The following is a 27,292-nucleotide window of genomic DNA, read 5'->3' on the forward strand; positions in this document are numbered from 1 at the left end:
TTTTTCCCTCAAGATGAAAAACAAAGCATATCACTATCACAATGAAAGCAAGTGCCTGTCATCACTCATCCTCTGCAGCCAATCTGTCTTACACAGCAGACTTGTCTCACTGTCCATTTGAAGAACTCAGTGAATAGCACAGGTGTCAGCCCGTAAGATCCATGGGCAAAAACATCCTTCAAGAAAACTCTGCATGTTTTGAAGCTTTAAGATTTGCATCTTCCACCAATCTTCCATCATTCATTTTTGTTGCCAAAATGGACCCTGTGGCCTATCAGGCTTATTCATTAATTCATCACATCTGTTTCAGGCATCGTGCGAGGCACTTGTAATAAAGTGGTGTAAGACTTGGTACCTGCCATCATGGTGATAAAAGTCTAAATTAGAAAATAAAAATAACTCCACATGTGTACACTGCATCCATCTTTACAGATAAGAGTACTGAAGCTCAAGGATGTGGTTTTGCCAGGGTCCACCAAGGAGGAGCTAGAATGTGAGCCTAGTTCTGGTGGCTGGAAGGCTATAAATTGCTGCTGCTCTTAAGAAATAAGAGAAATTCTAATGAAAAGAAAATGAAAAAAGAAATATAAATTCTAGTGAAAATGAAAAAAAGAAATACATATACATATATAAATATACATAATATTTGGGATTCTCAAAAGGAATTTTTCAGCCAGGCAAAAATGTCCCACCTTTAGTTCTTCTTAGTTAAAATTACACAGATAACACAAGCAAACTTGCTTGAGATGGTTTAAATACGCTCAACCACAGCCTTGCACTTCATTAAGTACTAAAACAAGAAAACACTTTTGAAAACTTATGTATACAATACTGATGAGCAATTATATTTAAATAGTGGCAAGTCAGTGAAAAAGCCAAAGTAAACATTCATGATTCCACTCAAGTTACGTTGACGTTGACACTCAAATGTTGTATTTACTGCTCATGACACACACACACACACACACACACACACACACACACACACGCTCATTCCAAAAAATATTAAGTGAATCTATAAAAATAAATGTGGTAAGACTTATTTTTAGAAATGGAGGGAGAAAAGAATTTGAAAAATAAAGTGATGATTTTGTTATTATTATTCTCTACCTTAAAATCTCTCCTTCAGCTCATCTCTACTATAATCCCTACTTACAAAATTTTCCCAAAGGACCACATTTCGCCTGTCACTCAATTGCAATTGCTTAGTGACTTTTATTGGTACCCCATGTCCTAAAATATAAAGTTTAAACTCCCCTGTGTCAGTAAAGACACTCTAAAATATGGTCCTGTGACCCTTCCACATAATCTCTTTGCTTCATCTAAATCAAGGGTGTCAAAACTGCGGCCCGCCGGCCAACTGCAGTCCGCAATCCATTGTTAATTGGCCCGCAGCGAATTCTAAAAATATATTTAGTTTACTTAAATAAACCAGGTGAGGCAATACGTACTTCACCTCAAGTGAGTGGCCCGGCTGTTTGTGTATTTTACTATATATGGTCCTTGGTGAAAAACGTTGAAAAAAGTTTGGACACCCCTGATCTAAACTAATCAGCTCATTTTTCCCACAACATGGCAGGTGCTTTCTCTAATAGGTGATTTTGTGCCTCCTTATCTGAAATGCAATTCCGCTAATCTTACCTTACATGCTTCCCCCCACCTATTCTTCAAGATTCCATTTAAATTCCGTTTTTGCTGAGCACCATGGCTTTTGGGGATCTCTCTCATCTCTGAAACCTGGTGATTTTTCTAATCACTTGGCAGTACCAGTGCTACGCTGCATTACTGTATAAGGTTGGCTTTACATAAACTTTCAGCTTCCTCTACTGCTCTGGGAGCAGCTAAAAGGCAGGAATGTGACTGGAGTCATCTTTGTACCCAGTAACGAGAAAGCAGTTGGCCCTCGATGTGTTGGTGTTAATGAAGAAGAAGCATGTATGTGGGAAATTCCAACCACTTGACTGTAGCTGCCTGAAACCACGTCTAGAGAAGACATGTGAGGTTAGGCCACAGTAAGTGTTGTGAGAAGTCAGTGAGGTCTGCCATGGACACAGGAGGAGCACTTGGCCATTGCTTTGTCATCTCCAGCTTCAACGGCCTCCTTTTATAATAAAATACCACAAAACATTCTGTAAAACAGCGGCAATGATTTGCCTTATACTTTAAAACAAATATCTTATTGCAAAACTCTGTCTCCAAGTTTTTGGCTACATATTACAACCTTCTGGGGAGGTTTTACGTATTTGTCTGTTTATTTCTGAGGCTCTGCCACACCCATACCGTGTAAATAAAACTCTTCAAAGTTGAACATAGGCATCCATATTTTTTAAACTCCTCAGATGATTCCCACAGGCACCATTGTTAAAAAGCCATTTCATATTCAGTAGTTCCGGGGTAGTTCTGACAAGCTGCCGGGTGTTGCTGGGCCTTACTGAACCTTACCAGTCGGTGAGCCAACGCTTGGGGTGGGGGGCAGCAAGGGCATTTCCCGCAGATGACTGGACAGGCAGAATCTGAGGCCCCATCCAGGACCCACTGAATCAAAATGTGCAGTTTAACAAGATTCTCAAATGATTATTATGTACTCACGGTTTGAGAAATATTGTTCCATGTCAGTGGTTCTCAAAATATGGTCTTGTGAACTTATCAGAAATGCAAACTCTCCAACCCCTACTCAGACCTACTGCATCAGAAACTCTGGACATAAGGCTCCCGAATCAGTAGTTTAAAAAGCCCTCCACATGATTCTGATGCACGCTAAAATATGGGAAGCAACGCTCTAAGAGAAATCACTGTTATTACACTTGGCTGAGTTTAGGAATCATCTGGGTTATTTTTAAGAGAATACTGATGTCTGGCTTCCATCCTCAGAGATTCTGATTTTATTGATCTGGAGTAAACCCTAGATATCAGGTTTTCACACTTACCCCAGTGATTCTAATGTGCAAACAGTCTTGGAGCCAGTGGGGAGATGCACTATCTTCCTTTGCATCTTGGTAGGACTTTCCCTGCTCAGATTATCAGCAGAATCAAAGGACTGGAAACAGAACATGTGTAACAGTAATCATTCCAACCCCCTCAGAGGGAAATTCCAAGAGCAGTGGGGGTTAGTCCTGTCTAAATTAGACTGTCATCAAATTCCCCCGAAGATAAGAAGGCTGGGTCTGGGGCCTAAAAGAGTGCTGACATGGCACGAGAGTTTCCAAAAAGGCTTGTTACACAATTCTTCAAAGTTCTGCTCAAGTCCTCCATTTCCCCTGAAATTACTCTTGATCACATTTCAGTCAGCATAGATTTCTCCTCTTTAGATTTTCCAAAGCATTTCCTTCCGGGACAATAAATTTGATATCATATACTTTAAGTCTTTACACATAATTCTCAATCTGCAGATGAGAAACTATGGCTTCAAAGTGCTCAGCAAATTGCCCAAGTTTATACAGCTGCTAAGTGGAGAAATACACGTTAATATCCATAACCGTCTGTCTCAAAAACCCTAAGGCCTCTTCACACACCACACTGCTTCCCCAAGTGTAGGACTGATCTCTGGTACACACTAAATGAACAACAACAACAACAAAAATTATGTCTTCTGCCAATACCTAAGTGAGAGAAAGAAAAAGGAGCATCCTTTAGGATATTTTTAAAAATCCAATTATAATACTATGAAGTGGGCTTGGTATGCTGTACAGACATATTCTGACATATGCATTGATCTACATTCTGTTTCAGTATCAGGGAAAGCAGATGTTCTAAGTTCGACCTCCAGACATCTTAGCTGGATGCGTACTCAGTACCACTCTATCTAGGCTACTAAATAATACATGGATACCTATGTATCTATCTGTCATCTCAAACTTCCTAAGTCAGATATGTCAAACAGAAAATCACATTATTTAAGATCTTTAAAATTATTCTATAATGGTTTACTATTTCCAAAAGCAATGTTTTAATTTATAGTTTAAATACCTCCAACATATTGAAGAAAAATTCTCTCAAGTTCAATATTTAGCCTGTCTAAAGTAAACCACCATAATATTTTATAAGTAAATCACAGTCCCTTCTTAACACTTTTTTTTAAGTGTTGTGAGAAAAATGCACTGGAATGATTTAGGGAATGTTTATTATGCACTAGAAATACTAACCAGGAAAGAGAAATTAGGATTTAGTGCAGAGTAGGTAAGGACATTAGCTCTGGAACAAATAAACTCACTGAGTTCAAATTCTGGGTCTACCATTTATCATTTGTGTGACCATGGGCTAATTACTTAAATTCTCTATGCCTCAGTTTACCCATCTTCAAAGGAGGACTAATTATAGAATCATTCCTATTAGCTTTATAAGATTATTATGCTACTTACATGTGTAAAATGTATAATGTTTTCATACTTGTACCAATCCCTTAGAAAGTACTCAGTAAACATTAGCTATTATTATTTAATATATCCCAAATTCACAGGTTAAGAAATCATGCTTGCCACATAGATAATCATTTTATTTTCCAAATCCCTCATTTAAAATATATAGTCTTTTCCTTTATAGGTCATGGTAGTATATCCTGGAAAACATCAATGCACATGAGAATAAAGTTATTATCTATTCCTTATTTAGTTGGTAGCTACAGACTGAATGCCCAATTGAACCAGCCACATGGAACAAATCCCAATGCCATTAATTACTACGTACATGAACTGTAAGAATGTAGGCAAACTGTATAACCTTTCAAGCAATAACTTGAGGAAGGAGCACAGGATATGGATATAATATCATAGAACTGAATTTTATTTACTTGACCTTGAGTAAATCAACTCACATCTCAGAGCATCAGCATCAGGTAATTTCATGGAGATTTTAATAATCTCTAACTCATCACAACTTCTAATTTCTTTTCCACTACTACCAGAACCTCACTCCCCCTTTTTTTTTTTTCTTACTCTTAAAGCACCTGAGTGTGTATTGTCTTTTTTTTGCATCATCGGCTTAATTTTACCTGCTGGCCCTAGTTGAATAATAAAAGCTCCCTCTCTCGTGGGAAAATGTACCCTTTACGTCTTTTCAGAAAATGATGTGTCTGTAATTATTATCACCATTAATATATATTCATATAACACTGTGAAGACATATTTAATACTATGCAAGAGCATATTCTTTTTACCATTATTGCTGTAGAGTTCACTTTTCCAGACTAAGCATACTCAATTTTCTTCCTATTTTCATAATGGAAAATGACTTCCTTATTCATCCTTTGAATTCTCTTAAATTGTCTGTCATTCTCAAACAAAATGCAAACGTGATCCAATTTGCATTAATACTTCAAGCTGGGTGCTGTTAGACAAATTCATATTCATTTTTGATAGGGTTGTTCCGCAAATTCAGTTTCAATCATTTATTCAACAAACTGAGTACCTAACATGTGCCAGGCACTATTCCAGATGCTAGAGATACAACAGTACAAATGCAGATAAAGCTTCCTGCACCTGTGGAGCTTATATCCAATTTAGCCTTTGGATTTAAATGGTAGTCTGATTATACCATTGCTACTATGAATTAACCTATCCATCTCAATTATTAAGGACTTATTACATGCCAGCTCAGAGACACAGCAGGCACAGTCAATGTCCTCAAGGAACTTATAACCTAAAGGAAGTAAATATAATAAGTCACATGCATAATAAATACATTCAAATGAAACAATATATATATCTTAAGAGATGTACAGTGTGTGAAAAGGAAAAAGCAGGATTTCCAGCTAAAGAAATCAGGAAAAGTTTTCAAAGACAAAAGGAAATTGATCTTGTTTTTAGAGAATTTTTTTTAATTAAAGTTTATTGGGGTGACAATTGTTAGTAAAGTTACATAGATTTCAGGTGTACAATTCTGTAATACATTATGTATATATCACATGGTGTGCTCACCACCCAGAGTCAGTTCTCCTTCCATCACCAGGTATGTGACCCCCTTTACCCTGTTCTACAACCCCCCTCCCTCCTACCCTCTAGTAACCACTATTGTCTATGATTTTTGTTTCTTCATTTGTTTGTCTTGTTCTTTTGTTGTTTTCAGTTTTATATACCACATATCAGTGAAATCATATGGTTCTCTACTTTTTCTGTCTGACTTATTTCGCTTACCATTAGAATCTCAAGATCCATCAATGTTGTTGCAAATGGTACTATTTCATCTTTCCTCATGGCCAAATAGTATTCCATCGTATAATTAATGGAAGAAATAACATATACAAGTACAGAATGAGGCAAATGTATGCATGAGAAAAGCCCTTTTGTGTAACAGTACAAAGAAGATCAGGGAGTGGGCTATTTAGCTTTCTGGAGGAGGAACATTCTAGAAAGACAGGATAGCTGGTACCAATACCTTGAGGAAACAACATGGTTGGTGTGTTAGAGGAATAGTAAGACTACTAATCAAAAGTCAGGCTAGGTGGGCCGGCCCGGTGGCTCAGGCGGTTAGAGCTCCATGCTCCTAACTCTGAAGGCTGCTGGTTCAATTCCCACATGGGCCAGTGGGCTCAACCACAAGGTTGCCAGTTCAAGTCCTCAAGTCCCGCAAGGGATGGTGGGCAGCGCCCCCTGCAACTAAGATTAAACATGGCACCTTGAGCTGAGCTGCCACTGAGCTCCCAGATGGCTCAGTTGGTTGGAGCGAGTCCTCTCAACCACAAGACTGCCGGTTTGACTCCCACAAGGGATGGTGGGCTGTGCCCCCAGCAACTAAAAACGGCAACTGGACCTGGAGCTGAGCTGCGCCCTCCACAACTAAGATTGAAAGGACAACAACTTGACTTGGAAAAAGTCCTGGAAAAATACACACTGTTCCCCAATAAAGTCCTGTTCCCCTTCCCCAATAAAATCTTTAAAAACAAAAAAAAAGTCAGGATAGGTAATGGGTGGGATTATGTAAAACCTTATTGGTCAAAGGATGAAATTTGGCTTTTACTCTTAATGATATGTGATGAAAGAGAATGAGCAGAGAAGTGAGTTTGCCTGACCTATGTTTTAACTGGGTCACTCTGGCTGCTGTGTGGATAATACGCTGAAGGGGGAAGCCTTACGTAAGGAGATAGGATAGGAAGCTACTGCAGAAGCCCCAAAATGAGAGTCGCTTGGACTAGGCAGCGGCAAGGGGATATTAAGAAGTGGTAAAATTCTGTGTGTATTTTGAAGGTAAAGTGAAATTACTACTGTTTTCAAATTCAATGCAAAAATTATTGTACTATCTGCTCTTACAATTTTGCCCCTTTTTGCAATGTGTTTAAAGGGAAAGTTTTTCAAAGCTTAAAAACAAAAAATCATTGCCAATTTATAGGCTTTCAAAGTTTCAGATCTGTCAGGAATATTGGAGATGATTCCAAACACCTCATTTTACAGAATAGAAAACCAAGAAACAGAAAGCTTATCTGACTTAAACAAAAATCACACAGCTAATTAGGGATAGGATTTGGACTGTAAACCAGGTCATCTGACTCACAGTCCAAGCTACTGTGCCTTACAATTGTGATATTTAAGTGCTTTATACTCGTCCTTGGACATTTTATTCAGTTATGTTGATTTCACAAACATTGAGAGAGGGCCACACGTATGTGGGGGGAACTCAAATGTCTTTGGGACCTATGCAGATAAGAGGAAACTGGGGTGGGGGGGAAGTAGGTGCATCCATCACTCGGATACACTCATTTCCCCTCTGAAGTATGTCAGCTAAATGAAACAAGTCTGTGTTGTGCTCTAGTTTGGGATCTTGGAAAATGTCCATCACTGTGCTAGGCAGAAGGGCAAATAAGGATATTAGACTCTAACAGGGTAAACACAAATGCAGATTAGGAATTGCAGTGTAATGTGACTTGTGTAGCTGTAAATGTACACACAGGTACAAACACAGTAAAGTGAAGTGAGTGATTAATGTGCGTTTTTTTGTGTGTGTGTGGGAGGGTGGCAGTTGAGGGTGAAAGCTGGGAAAGTCCTCACATAAACAAAGGAAATAAAAGTTGAAGTGTTCTGAAAGGAAAGACTGGCATACTAGGTGGGTAGACTGCTGAAGTTTATTCCAAGGAAAAGGAATCCGCGTGTGTAAAAGCTCCAAAACATAAAACGATGTGATCAGGCTTACTTATATCATTATACATGTTTTTTTTCTAATTCCTCAAACTTATGTTTGATCACACACCTGTCTATAATTGAGTTCTTACTCTCCAGAAAATAAATCAAAATGGAACAGATTCCACACATGCTTGAGATACTAGAAAGTCTGAATTTCACTACGCTTTTCAGTATGCCTGCGGACCTATGCTTTCCCTATTATGTTAGGAATCGGGTACCCATAGAACAAAGTATGACAGTCCCAAGACAGAGACTGCCTTCATTAGCAAACGTGAACACTCCAAATCCCGGGTGCAGGGGAGATTTACGAGTCAAACCCCCAGCAGCGCATCAGAATCATCTGGAGGACTTGTCAAAACAGATTGCTCAGCTCCAGTCCAGAGATTCAGATGCAACGTGTCCAGGGTGAGGCTCAAGAATGTGTATTTCTAACAAGTTCCCAGATGCTGCTGATGCTGTGGTCTGAGGACTCCACGCTTTCTGAACCACTGACTTATAGTACTCTTCAATACCCTCCGACTCAAGGACCTTGAAAGTCTTTCATGTACCAATAGCTGCTACCACCAAGAATTCTACTTCTGTTCAAATGCCCACTGTCTATGTGCTCCTTGCAAATAAGGACTCTTACCCCTACTGACAAGACAACAACAAGAACAACTGACAACACTGAACTGTGCTGTAGGTGTTATTTTAAGCACTTTTCATTCATCAACCCATTTATTCTACCCAACAACCCTATGACCTAAGTACTAATTGTTTCCTCTTAATAAATAAGGGGATTAAAATATGAAAAGATTAAATCATTCAAAGGTGCCGCATATCAAGTCAAATAGCCTGGATTCAAATTCTGGCTCCATCATTTATTTGTGTGATTCTCTGGATCTCTATGCTCACCTTGAGAATATCACATACGGATTTGTAAACTGAAGATTTCCTGCCAGTAACATGCCTTTCAAAACAAATGGTATTTATGGAAATGGAACCTGTCAATCAGTTTTTTCTGAGCATCCGTTCACTTCTACGTAAGAATTAAAGGAAAGGCTATCAAAATCTTAGAGGTCCTCTGTTCTTCTCATTTTGTATAATCAGAGGTTTGGTAATTCTGAGAAAGTTTATGTGATTTGCCCAAGGCCAAAGTACTGGTCACCTCTCAGAGCCAAAAACAGACTACAGACAATCTTAGCCCACAACTCTTTCTAGGAATACATTTGGTGACGTAGCTCCAAAAAGATTCTGAACCACTATGCATACAGCCTATAAATATGCTGATAAATAACCACAGAGCACATAGCAAGGAGGCTAATTTCAAATGGCTCATGTTTTACTTTCCTGACCAGAGGGACACATGAGGGCAGAAGTCTTAAGATCAAAAAGAAATGTAAGACAAATAAGAAGGTAAGAGGCAAAAGTGAAAAATACGTTTGAGTATTTTTTGAGGCAAAAGTAAAAAATACGTATCCCCCTGTGATTTTATGTGACTAGGTAAACTATTCAAGGGAATAACTGGTTCTTATTCAAGTTTTCCACAAATAGTATTCGGAGGAACAATTTTTAAAATTAAAACACAGTCAACAGAACCACATTTCCAACAAATGTCCATTACTTTTCTTCTAACTATCAAAATCAAAAGGCAAGATCTTTCCTTTAAAAAAAATCAAGTGAAGTAATTACATTCATAAGCTAAGGCTGAATGCTAATTTTGCTCTTGAAAAGATATGCCACTAAAACAGTACCACTGCATGTACCAAGTGTTGCTCAAAATTACATAAATAACCTTTGCTTAAAGAAAATCCGCAGGATAACAAATGTGTTTTCTTTTTCTTTTCATCCAGCTTGCAGGTGTAATTTCACACCTACAAGTTGATACCATATTCTTAAGGTATAGGTGACACTAGAAGAACATAATATCCCTATAATTGGATATGGCACAGCCCTATCTCTCCCATGTGTACCATAATGTGTATATGTAAGTAGGTGAAAGAGATAAATTTCTTGTCCAGCAAGGCCCCTTATCAGGAGGAGCAAACATCTTTATAATTCTTTGCAGTATCCCTTATGTCCTTGGTAATTCTCCCTAATTAACCATTTGGATCATATTTCTGTTCAGAGTATAGCGATACAGAGCTTCTGTTGGTTTTGGCCGTATCTACATACATGTGACTGTTGGTATCAAAACATCATATGTTTGCTATTGTATAGAAAACATAACTGGATGACAAAATTTTTTAATTTCTATTTGGATTTCTGAAGCTCAGATACAAACCATTTTGAAATGTTTTTCTTTATGCCGAACTCATGGAGAATTTAATATATTCATAAAATCTGAAGAAACTGCATTTGCATTTGTAATCAGTAGTTAGGAACCTACAATATTAGAGGTCTAGTACCAGAAGATCTCAAGAAATAAATTCCAGATTAGTTAAACATTAAGTATAAAGATGTAACAATACTTCACTAAAACAAAACATGGGAATTTTCTAAAGTAATTTTGGAATGAGTAAAGCCTTTCTAAATAGGAAAGAAAAGTTGAAGGACATAAATGCATATTTAAAATTAAAAAAAATAATATATAGCACGGCAAAAAATATTCAGAGATAAACAACAAAGGGAGTAAAAATATTTGCAACACATAACATGGAGCTGATTTTTAAAATATAGATTTCCGACTAATGAAAAAAGTCATTGTGTAGAAACATATAAACATTTTATAAAAAAAGAAGTGTAGATGGCTCTTAAAATATACATAGAAGTGCTCAACCTAACTCATTGTAAGAAAAAATAAAGTTTATGTTTTTAGGTAACAAAGAACAAAAAGTTTGATAATGCATTTTGTTGACTAGAAGACAAGAAAACAGATACTCTCAGTGTAAATCTGTATGATGAAGAACAAATAGATTTTAAAATTATAAAAGCACATACCCTTGACCCAGCACTTTCATTTCTAAGTATCCATCATGTAAATACGGTTGCACACATGCAAAATGACTTATGTGCAAATATATTCTTTATAGAATCGCTCACATTAGCAAAACATTAGAAAAAACTGAAATGTTATTCAACAGGAAATTAAATTAAAAATTATTCTGTTTAAATATGTACTAATATGGAAAAATCTTGTAGATATACTGTTTTAAGTCAAAAAATGTGTTACACAAGATATATACTATATAGATACAAATAGTATTGTATACGTTGATAAATGCACAGACTATATCTGGAAGAATACAAAGAAATGAGACCAGGTGGCAGAGAGGAAAGGGACAGAAAATTACTTTTGACTGGGGCAGTGCCTTCCAGTCATAGAAGCACACACGCAGTTGAACAAAGTTATGTTTAGTAAGTCGAAGCAAGCAAGGAAAAAACACAACATGGCAGAACTAAGACATCTTTAGTAAGAAGACGTAAGAAAGGACTTATAGGATTTGGTCAATGTCGTATGATTTTGAGGGAGGGGCCAAGAAATATAGATTTACTCTGATAGGATGCTCTGAGGAAGTGGGTGTAACTCTATGACTGGGAATCTTAATAATTCTTATTTATAAGGTTAATAAGAACAAAGCAAAGTTAAAGCTGTGTTTGATGAAGATGCAGCAGCCATTCATAAAAGCCAGATAGAGAAATATTTGACCACTTTGTAGTTTGGAAAATGTTCTTGTTTTAGTCTGTGTTCAGATATGGTTACAGAATGGTCTTGTTTTTGTTGCGATGCATCACAGTCACAGTGGCCTTGTCTGGTTTGGTGTTTCTATCCAAAAAATCTGAAAACATTTATCTATAAAGACATAAGTGCTCCAATGTTCACTGCAGCTTTCTTTACAGTGGCCAAGACATGGACAACCAAAGTGTCCTTCGATTATTATTGGATAAAGAAGGTGTGGTATACATACACAATGGAATACTATTAAGCCATAAGAAAAGATAAAATAGTGCCATTTGCGACAACATGGATGGATCTAGAGATTATTATGCTGAGCGAAATAAGTCAGACAGAAAAGTAGAGAACCATATGATTTCACTGACATGTGGTATATAAAACTGAAAACAACAAAAGAACAAGGCAAACAAATGAAGAAACAAAAACTCATAGACATAGACAATAGTTTAGGGGTTACTAGAGGGTAAGGGGGGAGAGGGGTTGTAGAAGAGGGTAAACAGGGTCAAATATATGGTGATGGAAGGAGACCTGATTCTGGGTGGTGAACACACAATGTGAGATATAGATGATGTAATACAGAATTGTATACCTGAAACCTATATAACTTTACCAACAATTGTCACCCCAATAAAGTTTAATTATATATATATGTGTATATATATATATATATACACATATATATGTATATGTGTATATATATATATACATATATATACATATATATATAATTAAACTTTATACATATATATATAATTAAACATATGTATGTATACATATATATGTATATATGTATATATATATATATATATATATAAAATGATCTAATAATCTTCCAAAGATAATTAATAGAGATAAAAGAATCTTGGTTTTATGACCAAGAAAATAAAATATCCAAGAATGTTTTGTGAAGCCAAGCTTGATAGTAAATGATGCAAAATGAAAAAAAAAAAAAAAAGAAGAAGAAAAAGAAAAAAGGACACCTAGACCTGCTGGGAGTGCCACAGCAGCTCCTGGCTATAAGGGACTGTTTTGCTCTTTCTCAACTGTATACTCACGTGTGCCTTTGCTGTTATACCATGTACTTGTCTTACCAATTCAAACTACTTTTTAAAGACTCAGGGCTGAAGTCACCGAGTTCTGAGACTATCCCAACCACCACCACCTTCTTCCCCCTTTCACACCAAAAGGATTTTCTTGTAAAACCCCCTATAAGTGCCTGTTCATCTTCTGCTTGAATATCTCCAGTATCACCCTTCTACTAACTGATCAGTCAGTTCATTCTACATCAAATGGCTTTAATATTTTATTGTTCAGAAGAAAGAGAACAATGCATCTGGTTACATCTTAATTGTTTTCACCCCAGCACGTTTGACCACTTCAAATGAATCTTCTCCTATGGTAACTAGTAGAGCAGAATAATTACCTTTCTAATTTTATGTAAAATTCCCTATTAATACTCTCCAAACTGCAGTTGTCTTTTTTTGTGCCAACGTTCCAACACAGTTTTACATCTTTTGTTACTACTACATTTGCAGAGATTCTTATCTGTTGCCTCTGACAAATCCATTTGTTTTGTACTCAATTATATGTAATTAGTCTTTTCTTCATGAACAAAAGAACAGGTGTCTTTATCTATTCTATGCAAGATACCATGGTAAGGTTGGTTGGATGTAATAATGTCTACTGAACCAAACAATTCTGACAGATGCTCATAGTAATCAGATTTTTTTTTCGAACAATTAAAAGCTTTTACTCCTGCCCACATAGAGAAAGAAAAGGCATTTTAACATTTTAGAGGCTTGTAATTTTCTATTTAAAAATGAGTAGAATTTAAATCCTTCCCTGGTGTTTTAAATCCCCACTCAGAAAATGTATAAATAAAAATTGTTTTCATTGGAAAATTTTCAATGAAAATACTGGGATGGGGGAATCAGAAGAAAGTACACTAGTCAAAAAACTGGAACTCTGAATAAAGTCAAGAGCTCAGTTAACAGTATTATACCAGCATTAATTTCCTCATTTTAATAATTGTACTTTTATTACATAAATTGTACCAAAAGGGGAAACTGGGTGAGAAGAATACCCAATAATTCTCTGTATTATTTTGTAATTTTTTGGAAGTGTAAAATTATTTCAAAAGAAAATGTTAAAAAATATTTGAGGGTCGGCCCGGTGGCTCAGGAGCTCTGTGCTCCTAACTCTGAAGGCTGCTGGTTCGATTCCCACATGGGCCAGTGGGCTCTCAACCACAAGGTTTCCAGTTCGAGTCCTCAAGTCCCGTAAGGGATGGTGGGCAGCGCCCCCTACAACTAAGATTGAACACGGCACCTTGAGCTGAGCTGCCGCTGAGCTCCCGGATGGCTCAGTTGGTTGGAGAGTCTCCTCTCAACCACAAGGTTGCCAGTTCAACTCCCGCAAGGGATGGTGGGCTGTGCCCCCTGCAACTAGCAACGGCAACTGGACCTGGAGCTGAGCTGCGCCCTCCACAACTAAGATTGAAAAGACAACAACTTGATTTGGAAAAAAGTCCTGGAAGTACACACTGTTCCCCAATGAAGTCCTATTCCTCTTCCCCAATAAAATATTAAAATAATAATAATAATAATATATATATATATATATATATATATATATATATATATGTATATATGAGTGGTTAGAGTATTTAGCCAATGACCTAGAGAAACTTTTGCACATATACACAAAGATGTATTCATTAATTTGTTCAATTTTTGTGCAATACTTTCTATGTAGTCAAGCTCACTCTAGGTTCTGAAGATACATCAAAGATCAAAACAAAATCTCTTCATTCATGGAATTCACATTCTCCTGGGAGGAAGATAAAAAAATAAACAAAGAGCAACAATATAAATGGCAGGTGTTCACAGGAACTATGAATAGAAAAATAGTGGGGTGTCAGAATAAAGAAGGCAACGGTAAGATGTGTAATTTTATAAAGGATGGTCAGGGAATGTTGCTTCAATATCTATAAGAACTATCTTGGCAGCACAGTTTGTAAATGGAAATGATGATTATCCACCAAAAAGAGAATGGATAAATATATTTGGGTATATTCATGCAATGGAATAGTGTACAAAAATGAAAATTAATAATATAAAGGAACTATATAACCATATATGCATTTCACAACCATAATATTAGAAGAGGTAGAGTATATAAAATTTATATACATTGATGCTCTCACTTATAAAACATATAAAACATGCAAAATAATACAATGGATGATTTACATATTCATATGTGAACAAATATATTTTTTAAACTGCATGGAAATAAAAGAAATCCAAATTCCGGAGAGTCGTTATGTCTGGAACTGAAAGAAAGCAGGATTCTAGGATTCCATCAGAGAGAACACAGAGGGTACAAATGTATTGATATGTCTAACTAAATTTTAAGCCAGAGGTTGGGTATCCCGATAAATTTACCTTTGTCTTATTATTTTATACATCTAAACTACTTTTAATATCGAAATGTCAAAAGGTGTGTGCAGTAGTTTAACTTAATAAAAAATAATTTTTTTTAATTAAAGTTTATTGGGGTGACAATTGTTAGTAAAGTTACATAGATTTCAGGTATACAATTCTGTAATACATAATCTATGTATCACATTGTGTGAAAAAATAAGATATTTTAAATTTGTAAATTCAGAGTTTCTAAAGGTACTTGAAAAAAATGTATCACTCTTGATGTATGTATTTTGCATAATGGTATTATGCATAACTATGTGTTTTATTATGCATATATAGTATACACATATAAGGTATGTATGTATACATTATATACATGGGAGTATATTTACATGAGCCATTGACTCAGCATCAGCAGAGAAAGCACTGTCAATTATTTTTCTAGAAACAGTAAAGGAAGGATTTGTGTTAGCTGACCGCACATTTTCACCACCGCCCTTCTACGACTGCCCCATGATAAATGTCTGGCATCTTCCGGACAGCTGTTTGGGTTACAGTTGCATCTGTGGAACTGAGTTTCGCTATTTAGTTTCCTAAGGAATTGACTCTATCAATTTATAATTTTTTTTCTTCATCAATTTATAATTTTTCAATCTTTTTTCTTTAAAGTGGGGTGGATGTTACTGATTGAGGATAATATTATCATCTCTAGACATCTCATTTCATAGAAAAATAAACTGAGATTAAGAGATACCTCAGGGATAGCATGGGTGACACAGCTAAACAGTCTCCCTGATTCTTTCTATCTATACTTGTAGCTTTACTAAATCTACATTCATGTACAGATGTGATAGATGGAAACCCTACATGGAGAGAAAAGCATTCTCATTCTTCTGTACTCAGTTGAAAATGTGAATCATTTAAAGAATGCATTCCCACAAAAACAAACAAAAATGCAAACCACAATAAGCTAATCAACTACTTTGCAGGAAACTGGGATGACATTCTTTGTAAGAAGATCTTTATTGTGATTCATATTTTGTAATGAGTAATATTATGGAACAAATGGTAACTTAGAAGGGGTAGACTAGAGCATTTTCACACTTTAGAGATTATAGATCTTTCCTCAAATCATTATTTTTAATTGAGAAGATATTTCACCATAAAATATAAGGCTTCTTAGATTACCTTATGCAATCTACCTTTTGGTAGATTGTCAGTCTGACCACAAAGTCACATCCATCAGAAGATAACTCAATTGGACATATATTTAATGAGCATTTATTATACCCTTGACACTAAAGATCTAGCAGTGAACGAAGACAAACTTTAGGAAAAAAATATGGCACCCTGCATAATTTTAGAATAACACAAATTTTTCTCAGTATATATATATCCTTATGCAGAAAATGAAAGGTATGATAAGAGTGATCATTCTTGATGTGAAGATTTGTATTTAAAATTTTTCTGAAACACAAGTATACTCTGTCATACCTTGATGATTTTGTTAAGTTATTAAAATTGTACTCTATAGTTAAATTAGTTAAAAACTATTTCCAGGGATATTAACAATATTTTAATATACAGCATTTTGTATCAAAAATTATTAACAAAATTTCAGGTCTACCAATCTTTATTACTCTGTTATTATCACATACACTATAAAACATCATCATACTATTTTAACATATTTTTCTTTTAAAACCAACAAGTTTTCCTCAATCAAAATAAAATAACATGTTACATATGTACATTTTCAATGTTTACCTTGAGAAGTAATTTTGGTCTGCCAGAAATAATGTTCTGAGAATTATCTTAACATGTCTACTATTTAATTCTAGGACTAAAAACCCCATCTTGTGCTGGAAGGCCTGCCTTGTTCCTATGAATACTTATCATGACTCTGACTATAAACACTAGGATGGAGAATATTCTTGTTCTGTGACTAGCTGGAACATCGTCAAGCCTCCTATCTTCTCTTTTAGTGCATAACCTTTCTCCTTACTGTCGCTTTGCTATAGGAAATTATAGCCAAAAATAATAATAATAATAATAATAATAATAATAATAATAATAATGGAAAAAACACCAGCTTACTTGTAGTTAAATAGTTCAAAAGGCAGCCTGGCCGTGCTTTAAGTCTACACTACAACGGGGCCATGCACTTGCTTATAACTGGATTGCAAGAAGCTAATGTCCTTACTGTAGTCGCTGTTTTCGTCCTTGGTCCCATCAATGTTACCATCTGGGTGCATCTGCAGGAAATATCCCTGCTGGCTGAATAACCTTGTCACAATTCCTTTCAGCTGGGGTTCTGCAAAACAAAATGAAATGATTATTCAAATTTGTATTTTGTTTATAAAAATGCACACTTGCAAATTGTCAGAAACATTCTCTCAGTAAGCACATAACTGCCAATGGCTTAAATATTGAAGTATTTGGAAAGGCAGCATTTCACTAGCATATCTTCATTTTATTATTTTTTTCCTTTTAGAGGCAGAGCCATAATACTATGTAGCAATAAACCAAATATAAATACATAGAAGCTAATTATGATTAGAAAAATACACAGGCATACTAAAAAGTGAATTATTTCTCTCTCTCATGCATCTAGTGTTTGACTGCAAGTTTATGGTCCCATTCCAGAATCACTGTTTAGACCAAACTGCCACTGTAATTCTTAAGCTTCCAGCAATCATAATCAGTCCCTGAAAGACTCCTATTTCTACTGAATGTCAACTATCCATCAGAAACCCCTGGGTCTTGAAATTCTGATCAAGTACAGCCAGAAAGAATGGCCTGGATGAGGACCATGGGAAAAAGCAAACCTATGGCCGTGAAACGTCACTGGGAAGTATGTGGAAACGATTTCACCTTTACTAAATTCCTCATGAGATAAGAGCCCCAGTACTCCAGAGTCATTTTTTCCAGCACAAAAATAAATCATTTATGCCTATTTCTCTAATTATTTCAACCTAGAAGTGGTCCTCAGCTTGTAAAAACTCCCTACAAGCTAATACCGCCAAACTGAACTTGGCATATCGCATTTGGATTTTTGTATAGCAGCTAATATAAATACATAAAGCTTTCTCATCCTGGTGCTGGCTGTCAGCAACAATCCATTTTCTACAGCATCCCCGCCATCTTTGTCTCTACTTCAGTGTTCAGCAAAAATTAGGCTATTCTAGTGCATTTAGAGCCCTCATTATTTCATAAAAATGAGGAGAAAAAGAAAAATTCTGCTTCTCATGATGAAAATTGAGGCAAAGATGGAAATCAGATGATTGTTAAATAACAACATGTTATCCTCAAAAGGACAATCACTGAATTTCAACTGACAGTCAATTCCATGCCTTCACCCATTTATTCAACCAATAATCACTCTGAATTTCTTTCATTTTTTTTTTTTGGTTTGTTTGTTTTGGTTAGGCAATATGCTAGGTAATGCATTAAACTGATACATTTACTGAACTTTATGCTTAAATAAAAATTCTAGTTAAGGATTCAATGCATTTAACTCTTTGGGAATAGTCCTGCTCCCTATAACATATGTCTATGGTTAGCCTTTTGCACATATGACTTAATCACACATATTCAGGAATATGATGCAATGCCTATATAAACATGTCTTCTTCCAAGCAATCCTAAGAAGGAGAAAAGATGCCAAGAAAATTGGCAATGAGGAAGGAGGGTTATGAACCGAACTGAAAATTAGGCAATCTGATTAACTATGTATTATCTTTATGTGCTAAATTCAGTTTATTTAATTTGTGGGCCTTAATTTACATATTAATAATATCAATAGAAGTTAAACTAAGTGAATTTTAGGTGCCCCCCCCCCCCATGAATCCCTATTGACTTTAAGAACCTCACATTCCTCACCCTGAGTTGGTGGTAGACTTCAAGAAATGGATTCATCTTCAATGCATTGCCTCCATGGGCCCATCCAATCTGACATACAGGGATATGTTGAACAAGCACATAGCTAGCTAACGTCACTGCAAAATAGATATCCTGTGTCTTTATTACCATCTATTAAACCTTAGCAACTTTTTCAGGCTCAGCTCACGATCAGCTCCTCCATGAAGGTTTGGCAACCATACGTGAGTGCAAATCATTTTTATAATTGGGGGAAATAAAAAAGCACATATGCCTCTACCAGGAGGCAAACTGATTGACAGGCAGTTCCTATTGTGGTATACTCAGCTCTCAATGTGCTATCAGAAGACCCAGCTTTGAACCACAATTGCCGAGTGGTCCTGAGCAAGTCATTTAACATCTGATGCTCGGTTTTTCATATCCATATAATGGGAAAACAATAATTCCTACGCTTACTATAATCATTGAGAATTTCAAATGAAGAAATATATGTGATAGTGTGAATTGAAAAACCTCTTAAAAATATCAATCCTAATTAAGGTCCACTTTTTTCAACTATGAAAATCAAGGAAACAGTGTGAGGTAAAAGGAACACTGTAAACAGATTCTGCGAGTATGTCTCCTGATTTCTGTTTCAATAAAATATTAATTGAGCTTGGAAAGTCATTAAAGTAAACAGCAGATTAAGAGTAGAGGCAGAGTAAAAGATAGAAGGAGAGGGACAGTTGCCTTATAAGTCATATTTTCTATCTAATCAGCTTGATAAATTCACTTTAAGATGTCATGTTTTGGTTGGTACTGAGATGTATGGCCACTGAGTCATTAATGCCTGCAAATGACTGCTTGTTTTTTCATACTCCTCTTTTGTAGCTGTAATTAAACACCTCTTTTGCTATGGTGACACTATTCCCCACCTCCACCCCCTGTTGAGGCCCTGGGAATTAAGGTTGGTAACTCCTGTTCAAAATAATGAGCACTAGGCTTTGATACCATCCCCCACTGCCCAAGAGCAGTGCCAGAATAAGCTTGGAGTCTGAGTTTTAATTATGTGACGAGCTATGAAAGTGAATGTCTTGTACTATAGATGTTTCAAAGGAGACCTAACCATCTATGGAACAAATGTGCTGAACCTAGGATGTGTTGCACCAGCAGAAAGCAGTACCACCTGCCTGACCGGTCTGTACCTTATTATCAACTGTCAAACCCCACCAGCCTTTCTAGGCTCAGCTCAACATCAACTTTTCTATGAGACCTTGGTGATCATAAATGAGGATCACTTGTATAATTGGGGTGAGGTATATTTTTTTGTATTTTAAAGAAAGGGGAATAAAAAACGAGACCACTTTTTGGCACATCTAGAATCCTGGGTGCATTCAACAAAACATGCCTTTTATTTGTCAGACTATGCATAAGGATCTAATAGAATAATAAAACCTGGCGGTCCTCAGGGAGCACCCAGAGTAATGCGTGAAACATATAATACTAGTGTGGGATAGCTGCTAAACAATGGAATAAGAGCAGAGTGGCATGATGGCACTAAGGAGCACGGGACTAATTCTGTCTCGAGGTGGGATGAAGGCACCTCATCTATCACTTGAAGAGTGAGAATTTTCATAGGCAAAAAACAAACAAACAAAAGAACAGCAACCCGAGGAAGGGCATTCCAGACAGAAAAACAATGGAAGCAGGCAAAAAACAGCATGGTAGACTCTGGGAATGATGTAGGGTCTGGAATAGGCATAATATGTGGCAGAGGTTCTCAAATGCTAGCATTCAGATAAGTGCCTGTCCTCAACAAATATTTACAGGTCAATAGTGAAATAAGAAAAATAGGGTCAATGGAATAAGTGTTTAATAAGCTAATTTTTTTGTTTCAATTTATATGATTCTCTTTGATTCTAAGGTTATGTTTTTCAATTATTGTTTTCTTTTTTTTTTTTTAATGACTGATGACTATGTTATTAGATGAGGGAGTGAGGTATCGACTTGTTGCCTTTTGTACTCTGATGTGGTGTAGCAAATACTGCTAGCTTTTCTCCCAAATTAATTTCCTCTTTTTCCTAGGCACCCGGCTAGACCATATGTCCCAGCCTCCCTTGCAGTTAGGTTTGGCAGATGAATGAGTGTCACATGGAATGTAAGTGAAAGTTATGTGTGCCATTTTCAGGCCAAGGCTTTTAAAAACAAATATTCTCCTCCAAATTCTCTTTTGCTTAACACTGGCTGGATTAAGATGACAAAGGCTGAGGAGATATCAACAAAAAGAAGAATTCTGGGCCCCTGAAAAACTAGTGGAGAAAAGGCAACAGGCATCAGAAATACCCACCTCAGACAGGTGAATAAGAAATAAACTCCCATTGGTTGTATATAATGACTTCCTTTCTAAGAATACAACATGAAAGGGGGGGAGAGGGGGAGTAATTTTATAGTGGAAAAACCTGGCAAATAAAACACTACCCTAGTCAGGTGATCAAGATTAACATTTGATGAGAATGGCACTTCACCTCCGTGATATTCCTCCCCCAAACTCATCACCTCAGTCTAACATCAAATTCCAACTGAACAAGTTTCTACAAAATAGCTGACCTATACCCCTCAAAACTGTCAAAGTTATCAAAAATAAGGAAAGTCTGAGAAACTGTCACAGCCGAGAGGAGACTAAGGAGACATGACAACTAAATGCAATGTGGTATTCTGGATGGGAACCTGAAACTGAAAGAAACAAAAAAAAAAGGTGAAAACTAAGAAAATCTGAATGAAGTATGGACTTTATTTAATCTTAATGCATTGATACAGATTCATTAATTTTCACAAATGTACCAAATCAATGCAAGATATTAATATGGAAAACAAAAACAGCGTAGGTAGGGTAGAGGGGAATTTTGTGTACTATCTTAACTTTTCTGTAAATATAAAACCATTTTAAAATTAAAAAGTTTATTCAAAATAGTAATTTCAAAAGCAAGTAAGAAATTTTACCCTCAAAGAGGATGGGTGAGAAAGAAGTTCAAAGACATGAACTCGCGTTCAGCACTACTTCCCTTCAGGACTACAGAGCAATTTCAACATAATGTTTGAATTCAAAGCCACTTAAAAAAGCTGCGACCTAAAGCAGCTCCCCCGCTATTCCTGCTGGCTTACGGTGCAGTGCTACGGAGCACTTCCCGGGATACACAGTGTAAACCCAGGGCAGAGCTGCAACTACGAGGGCCTGACCACACATCTCGGGATGAATACTGGACTGCAGAAAATACAATGAATTCTGAAACTGGAAAGGACCTTGGAATCTAACATCTTCCTTCATCAAAATACCTTCCTTTATCAACATCAAAGACTTTAAAAACCAAAACACTAAGGCCCAATGTGAGTGTCAAGACATACCCAGTGTCTCCTGTAAACTCGGGGGTTGGGGGGCAAGAAGGCAGAGAAGAGACGAGCAGAAGGAGGAGCAGCTAGCTGCTCGCGCATGAGTTATTGGAGTGTGGGGGTGATAAGGAAAAGGGGTTATAGAAAACTGCGCAAGAAATATGTATCATATTGCACCCGAACTTAGAGAAAATGCCCCCATGTACACTCCAATCTAAAATGAAAAATAGAACAGTGATCCAAACTTTGTGATGAAAGCCATATCCAGAGAATTAATAGTAATTATAACAATGGCTATAATGAGCCCATCTATTTTGTACAGGGCACTCCCCTGATGATTTTACTACAGTTTTATTTAGTACAACAACTACATGTACAAGGTACTTTTTCTCATTTTTCAAATGAGATTGAGACTCCGAGAAGCTACATCACTTGCCCAAGGTTACAGAACTAGTAAATGAAGAGGCAGATCTAGCTTAAGGGTCTATGGTCCCAGCCACTCTCCAGCACTGCTCAGTCACTTTACGAAGGACACTGGCAAAACTGGAACACGTCCAGGAACAGGGAGCCAAATAAAGAGGGTACAAAGGACTGCTGTACGAAGATGGCAGAATGAACAGTGGATGTGCGGCCCGGAGAGGTAGGACTCAGGAGATGTGAAAGCTGCCCTTACTTTTTGAGAGTAGGCAGAAGTAAGAAGAAGCCAATTTGTTCTGAGTGGCTCCACAAGGATAGAACTAGGGCTAATGGGTGAAAGTTACAGGAAGGCAAGTCAAAAAGAACTTTCTGGAGGTTGTATTAAAAGAGAGAACAGGCTGCCTAAGGAAAGAGTGGGTTTCCTGTCATTTCACAGGAGCAGAGAGAGGCAGAAAAACTACAGGCCAGAACAGCTGTAAAGGACGTGGGTGTCATCAAAAGATAAGGCCTTCTGTATGACAATCCAAGGTCCTCTCCTGAGGTCCTGGAAAGCTTTGGGATAAACCACATGGCCCACTAAATACAACCTCACCTTTCTGTGTCTTGGTTTGTATTTAGGAGAGAGAATTGTGAAGACTGTTAACCAGGCATCCTAAAAATGCAAAGTTCTTTTGAACTGTTAAACATGGACTGTGGAGGAATTTGATGGGGTTTTTCATCACGCTCTGTGGGTTTACAAATGGTTTCTCAGTATTAAGGTTTAATGTTGCCCACTTAAAGGAACCAAGATTGCAGAGGCTGTTAGTGTGATTTTTGTCAAGTGCTTCTGCGGCAGATTTCAAAATTACACTATGAGGGTTGGAAATTGTTCATAAACAGATACATTTCTCAACAATCACAGCTAAAGGGTATCAACTAGGGCACATTTACATAACATAACTCAAAGGCCCAGACATATGAGAAATGGGATACAGTAAGACATCTGAAAGAGGATAGAATTTTTCTGGGTTTTTGAACACATTGCAGAAATTACAACCACACTGAGCTATAGGAATCTACCAAAAATACATGTTGTTTAGTAAAAGAGCTGTAGGCCCCTCATTCACTCAGTACACTGCAGTGGACACACTGAAAGGAGTGCCTTGCAGAACAAAACATAGAAGACCAGAGACATGTCACCGCAGCCTTGCAGAATCTGCTTGGTGGGATAAAGAGAGTCACATCCTGTCCAAGTCCTCAGTCTCCCCATCAAATAAAGGTGACAGACACCATCAGCAGTGACCTACCTAAGAGCCATGGAAATCTCTGTGAAGTACTAATAATTGCAAGAGGACTCTGTATCTATCCGAGCATATTTATTTTCTCAATCAACAGATACTAATGGCACATTGCATTAAAAAAAAAACACACAAGTATTTATTGAGCACTAGGCTTCATGGAGGTTATTGCTCTAGGCACAGGGGATAACTAGCAGTGTGCTAGCAAACCAGCTTTCAAGAAAAAAGAATGCTCAAAACCTGATCTCCATGGGACTCCTTTCCACGGTATAAATATGCCCATCATGGCCGATTACAACTACTACTTGGCATCACTGAATGTAGAGTTAGATTGGGAAGAGACGAGCACAGCTGGTTCCAGCACACCACTGAATACAACAGAGAACAAGTCAGAAGGCTCACATTCTAGTAAGAACGACAGAAAGTAAACAAAGAAACAATGAATACATAATACAGTTTTAGTTCAAGTGCTATGATGAAAACTAAAGCAATGAAAAAAGATGGAGTGTACAGGGGATACATGTGCTATTGTGGACAGAGTGGTCAGAAGATGACATCACAGAGACCTGAGTAAAGAGAGGGAGCAAACCATTGGAGATACCAAAGAAAAGAGCATTCCAGGTGCAGAGAATGGCAAGTGCAAAGTATACTAACACTTGAAAAGAGCAGGAACCCTCAGCGAGGAGGCTCTCCGAAGATCCTTCCTCCAGGCCAAGAGTTGGCAGATTACAGCCCTGCTACTGCCAATTTAGTAAATAAAGTTTTATTGGAACACAGCCATGCCCATTCTTGCACACATTGGCTACTTTCGTGCTACAACAACAGAGATGAGTAGTTGCAACAGAGACCCTACATCCTGCAAAGCCTAAAAGATCCATCAACAGGCTCTTCACAGGGAAAGTTTGCCAGTGCTTGTGCTCAACCCTTCCTGAGGCAGCTCCCTCTACCTGAATGGCACAACCCCTGCCCTCCTCCTACGGTCTGCCCGGAACTTCTCCTCAGTGTGCTGGGCTCAGCTTTCTCCCAGAGGCCTTTCCTGATATCCTGAGAGAAAAGGAATCACTCCTTCTGCAGAACTCCCTGTCTGCATGTTAGGAGAGGACGCCCCACACTGTTCTGGGACTGTCTGCTGCTGAACTATGAGCTCCTTGAGGGCAGGGACCCTGAATTATTCACGCCGTCCCAGCACTAACTCAGTGCCAGGTGCAGGGAAGGTGAGGAGTGTTCATATGTTGAAAGAAAGAAGGAGCTAAGTTATATTTAGTATTTTTCATTGTCACCTGTGACTTTCAGAGGAGCTCCTCATTTGTAAGAAAGATGTTTACAGCCTTTTAATATAATGCCTCTGGCCTTCAATACGTTTCTTTCCATTTTCAGTCTCAGCTGCTCCACACTGAACAGTGTGACTAGCACAGCAGCATCCTCCATAGACTACAGTCTCCAAAGCCCTGAGCTGCCTCCCACTTCTACGGGAATCAAGTGACCTTGAGACCGGCAATCTTTAACCTTCATGCGGCCTCACAGCTAAATGGAAAGGAAGGAGACGCTTTTCTAGAGTATCCTCTTCACTGAAGCAGTCTAAGCCGGGGAAGATGGGAGAAGCAAGTCAGGGATATTGAGCTAGGACGGGAAATGCCAATAAGGATGGGACTTTTGTACTGAGCCACTTTTATTCCTTGTACCATGAGCCCCTTCCCTCCCAGATTCTTCTCTATTAGATGCTCGTGAAAATGTTAAATAACTCAAACACCACTTATTGACTTCCGACATGCACTAGGTGCTGAGTATAAAGAGGACTAAGATGCAATTCCTGCCTTGAAGACCCCCACAGCCTCATCAGGGAGACACGCACACAACCAATCATTATAGCAGGGAACACAGTGCCGTCATGGAGGAACAAACAAAATGCCTTGGAATCACAGAGCGGGGATGCTAATTTTACCTGGGATGGTGGGTTCTGGGACAAGAAGCAGTTAAGAAAAGCTTCACAGATGAAGCAACACTGTAGACTTCACCTTGAATAGACAGGCGGACTGATTTTTGCTTTGAGCAGCATCAACAGGAACAAAGGCCAGGTGGGACTGGGCAAGGGGATGGGTGTGTTTCGAGTGGGGAAGTCAGGGGGTGCACGCAGCGGCTGGAGGTAACAGCAGAAGGGAAATATGGGTCCAGGGTGCTAGAGGTGCCTTCAGCAAAAGTAGTAAATGTTACTTTATCCTTTAAACCAATGATGTCCAACTCTTTTAATTATATATCCCTATGTGTAAAAAATTTTAAATCTACAGCCTCCATATATGTATATTTATTATCTATAAATTACATGTATGAAATCATATACTATATGTATATTATAAATCAAAGTTGAAGTGTTTAAATACCCCCAATACTAAATATAAACACAAATTAAAATAGTTTCTTTCGACATGACAAACGATCGTCTTGTCCCACCCATTTCAGATAGGACCAGCCTTAGGTAGCACTGCATTAGGCAATGGGGAAACACTGAAGGATTGGAAGTTGAGGATAAATATGAGGGCAATATTTTAGAAAGCGAAACTAGGAAACAACAGAGATGGTGAATGAGAGAGGGTGGTAATGTGGCCACGGAAGCCACATAGGGAGCTGTCACATATAATAAGGGACTTGGGTAGGCAGTGGCAATAAGGGTAGAGAGAAGACGTTGGCCTGAGGACTGACTGTGCTTGCCGGCGGGAGTAGATGACAGGATAAGTAGACTCCCTTCAGTTCCAGAAAAATGTATGACCTCTTCATCCCTAAATCCCAATCAACCAAGCTTTTAAGGAAGCCCCATTTAAGCGTAGACTATCACGGAATGTGAGGGTGAAGGAAGCCAAATTACTTCTTTGTCTTTCTAATGATTTCTGTTCACAAGAGGCTGTTGATTCTGGTCAATCTCACCGAGTCACAACTCCTTGGAATTTCTCAGACTAGCACCCAAAGCAGCAGACCTGGAGAGAACACTGCCTTCCAGGCAACTCGGGAAAGGGCTCCAGGGAATGCAGAACACAAGATATTTCAAACATCAAGATAATCCCAGACTCTTGAGATTTTAGAACCAGAAAAGCCATTCAGGACTCATTCTACAGATGAAGAAGCAGAATAGCAGGGAGAAGGGAAACTCTGTGGTTTCACATCTTCTAA

The 27,292-nt window shown here is 37.6% G+C and overlaps 1 protein-coding gene across 3 annotated transcripts in view; it reads right to left on the reverse strand.

The window, feature by feature from the left end:
* Positions 1-27,292, reverse strand: part of FGF12 (fibroblast growth factor 12) — a 520,770-nt gene that overhangs the window by 193,201 nt on the left and 300,277 nt on the right. For all 3 annotated transcript variants that reach the window (XM_019723113.3, XM_074329539.2, XM_019723105.3), the window contains one exon: positions 17,395-17,505. In XM_019723113.3, the coding sequence (XP_019578672.1) occupies positions 17,395-17,505 (111 nt within the window). The remainder of the gene's footprint in view (positions 1-17,394; positions 17,506-27,292) is intronic.

This window comes from Rhinolophus sinicus, chromosome 17 (genome assembly GCF_057876585.1).
Source record: "Rhinolophus sinicus isolate RSI-liver-muscle chromosome 17, RSI-T2T, whole genome shotgun sequence".
Classification (NCBI taxonomy): Eukaryota; Metazoa; Chordata; class Mammalia; order Chiroptera; family Rhinolophidae; genus Rhinolophus; species Rhinolophus sinicus.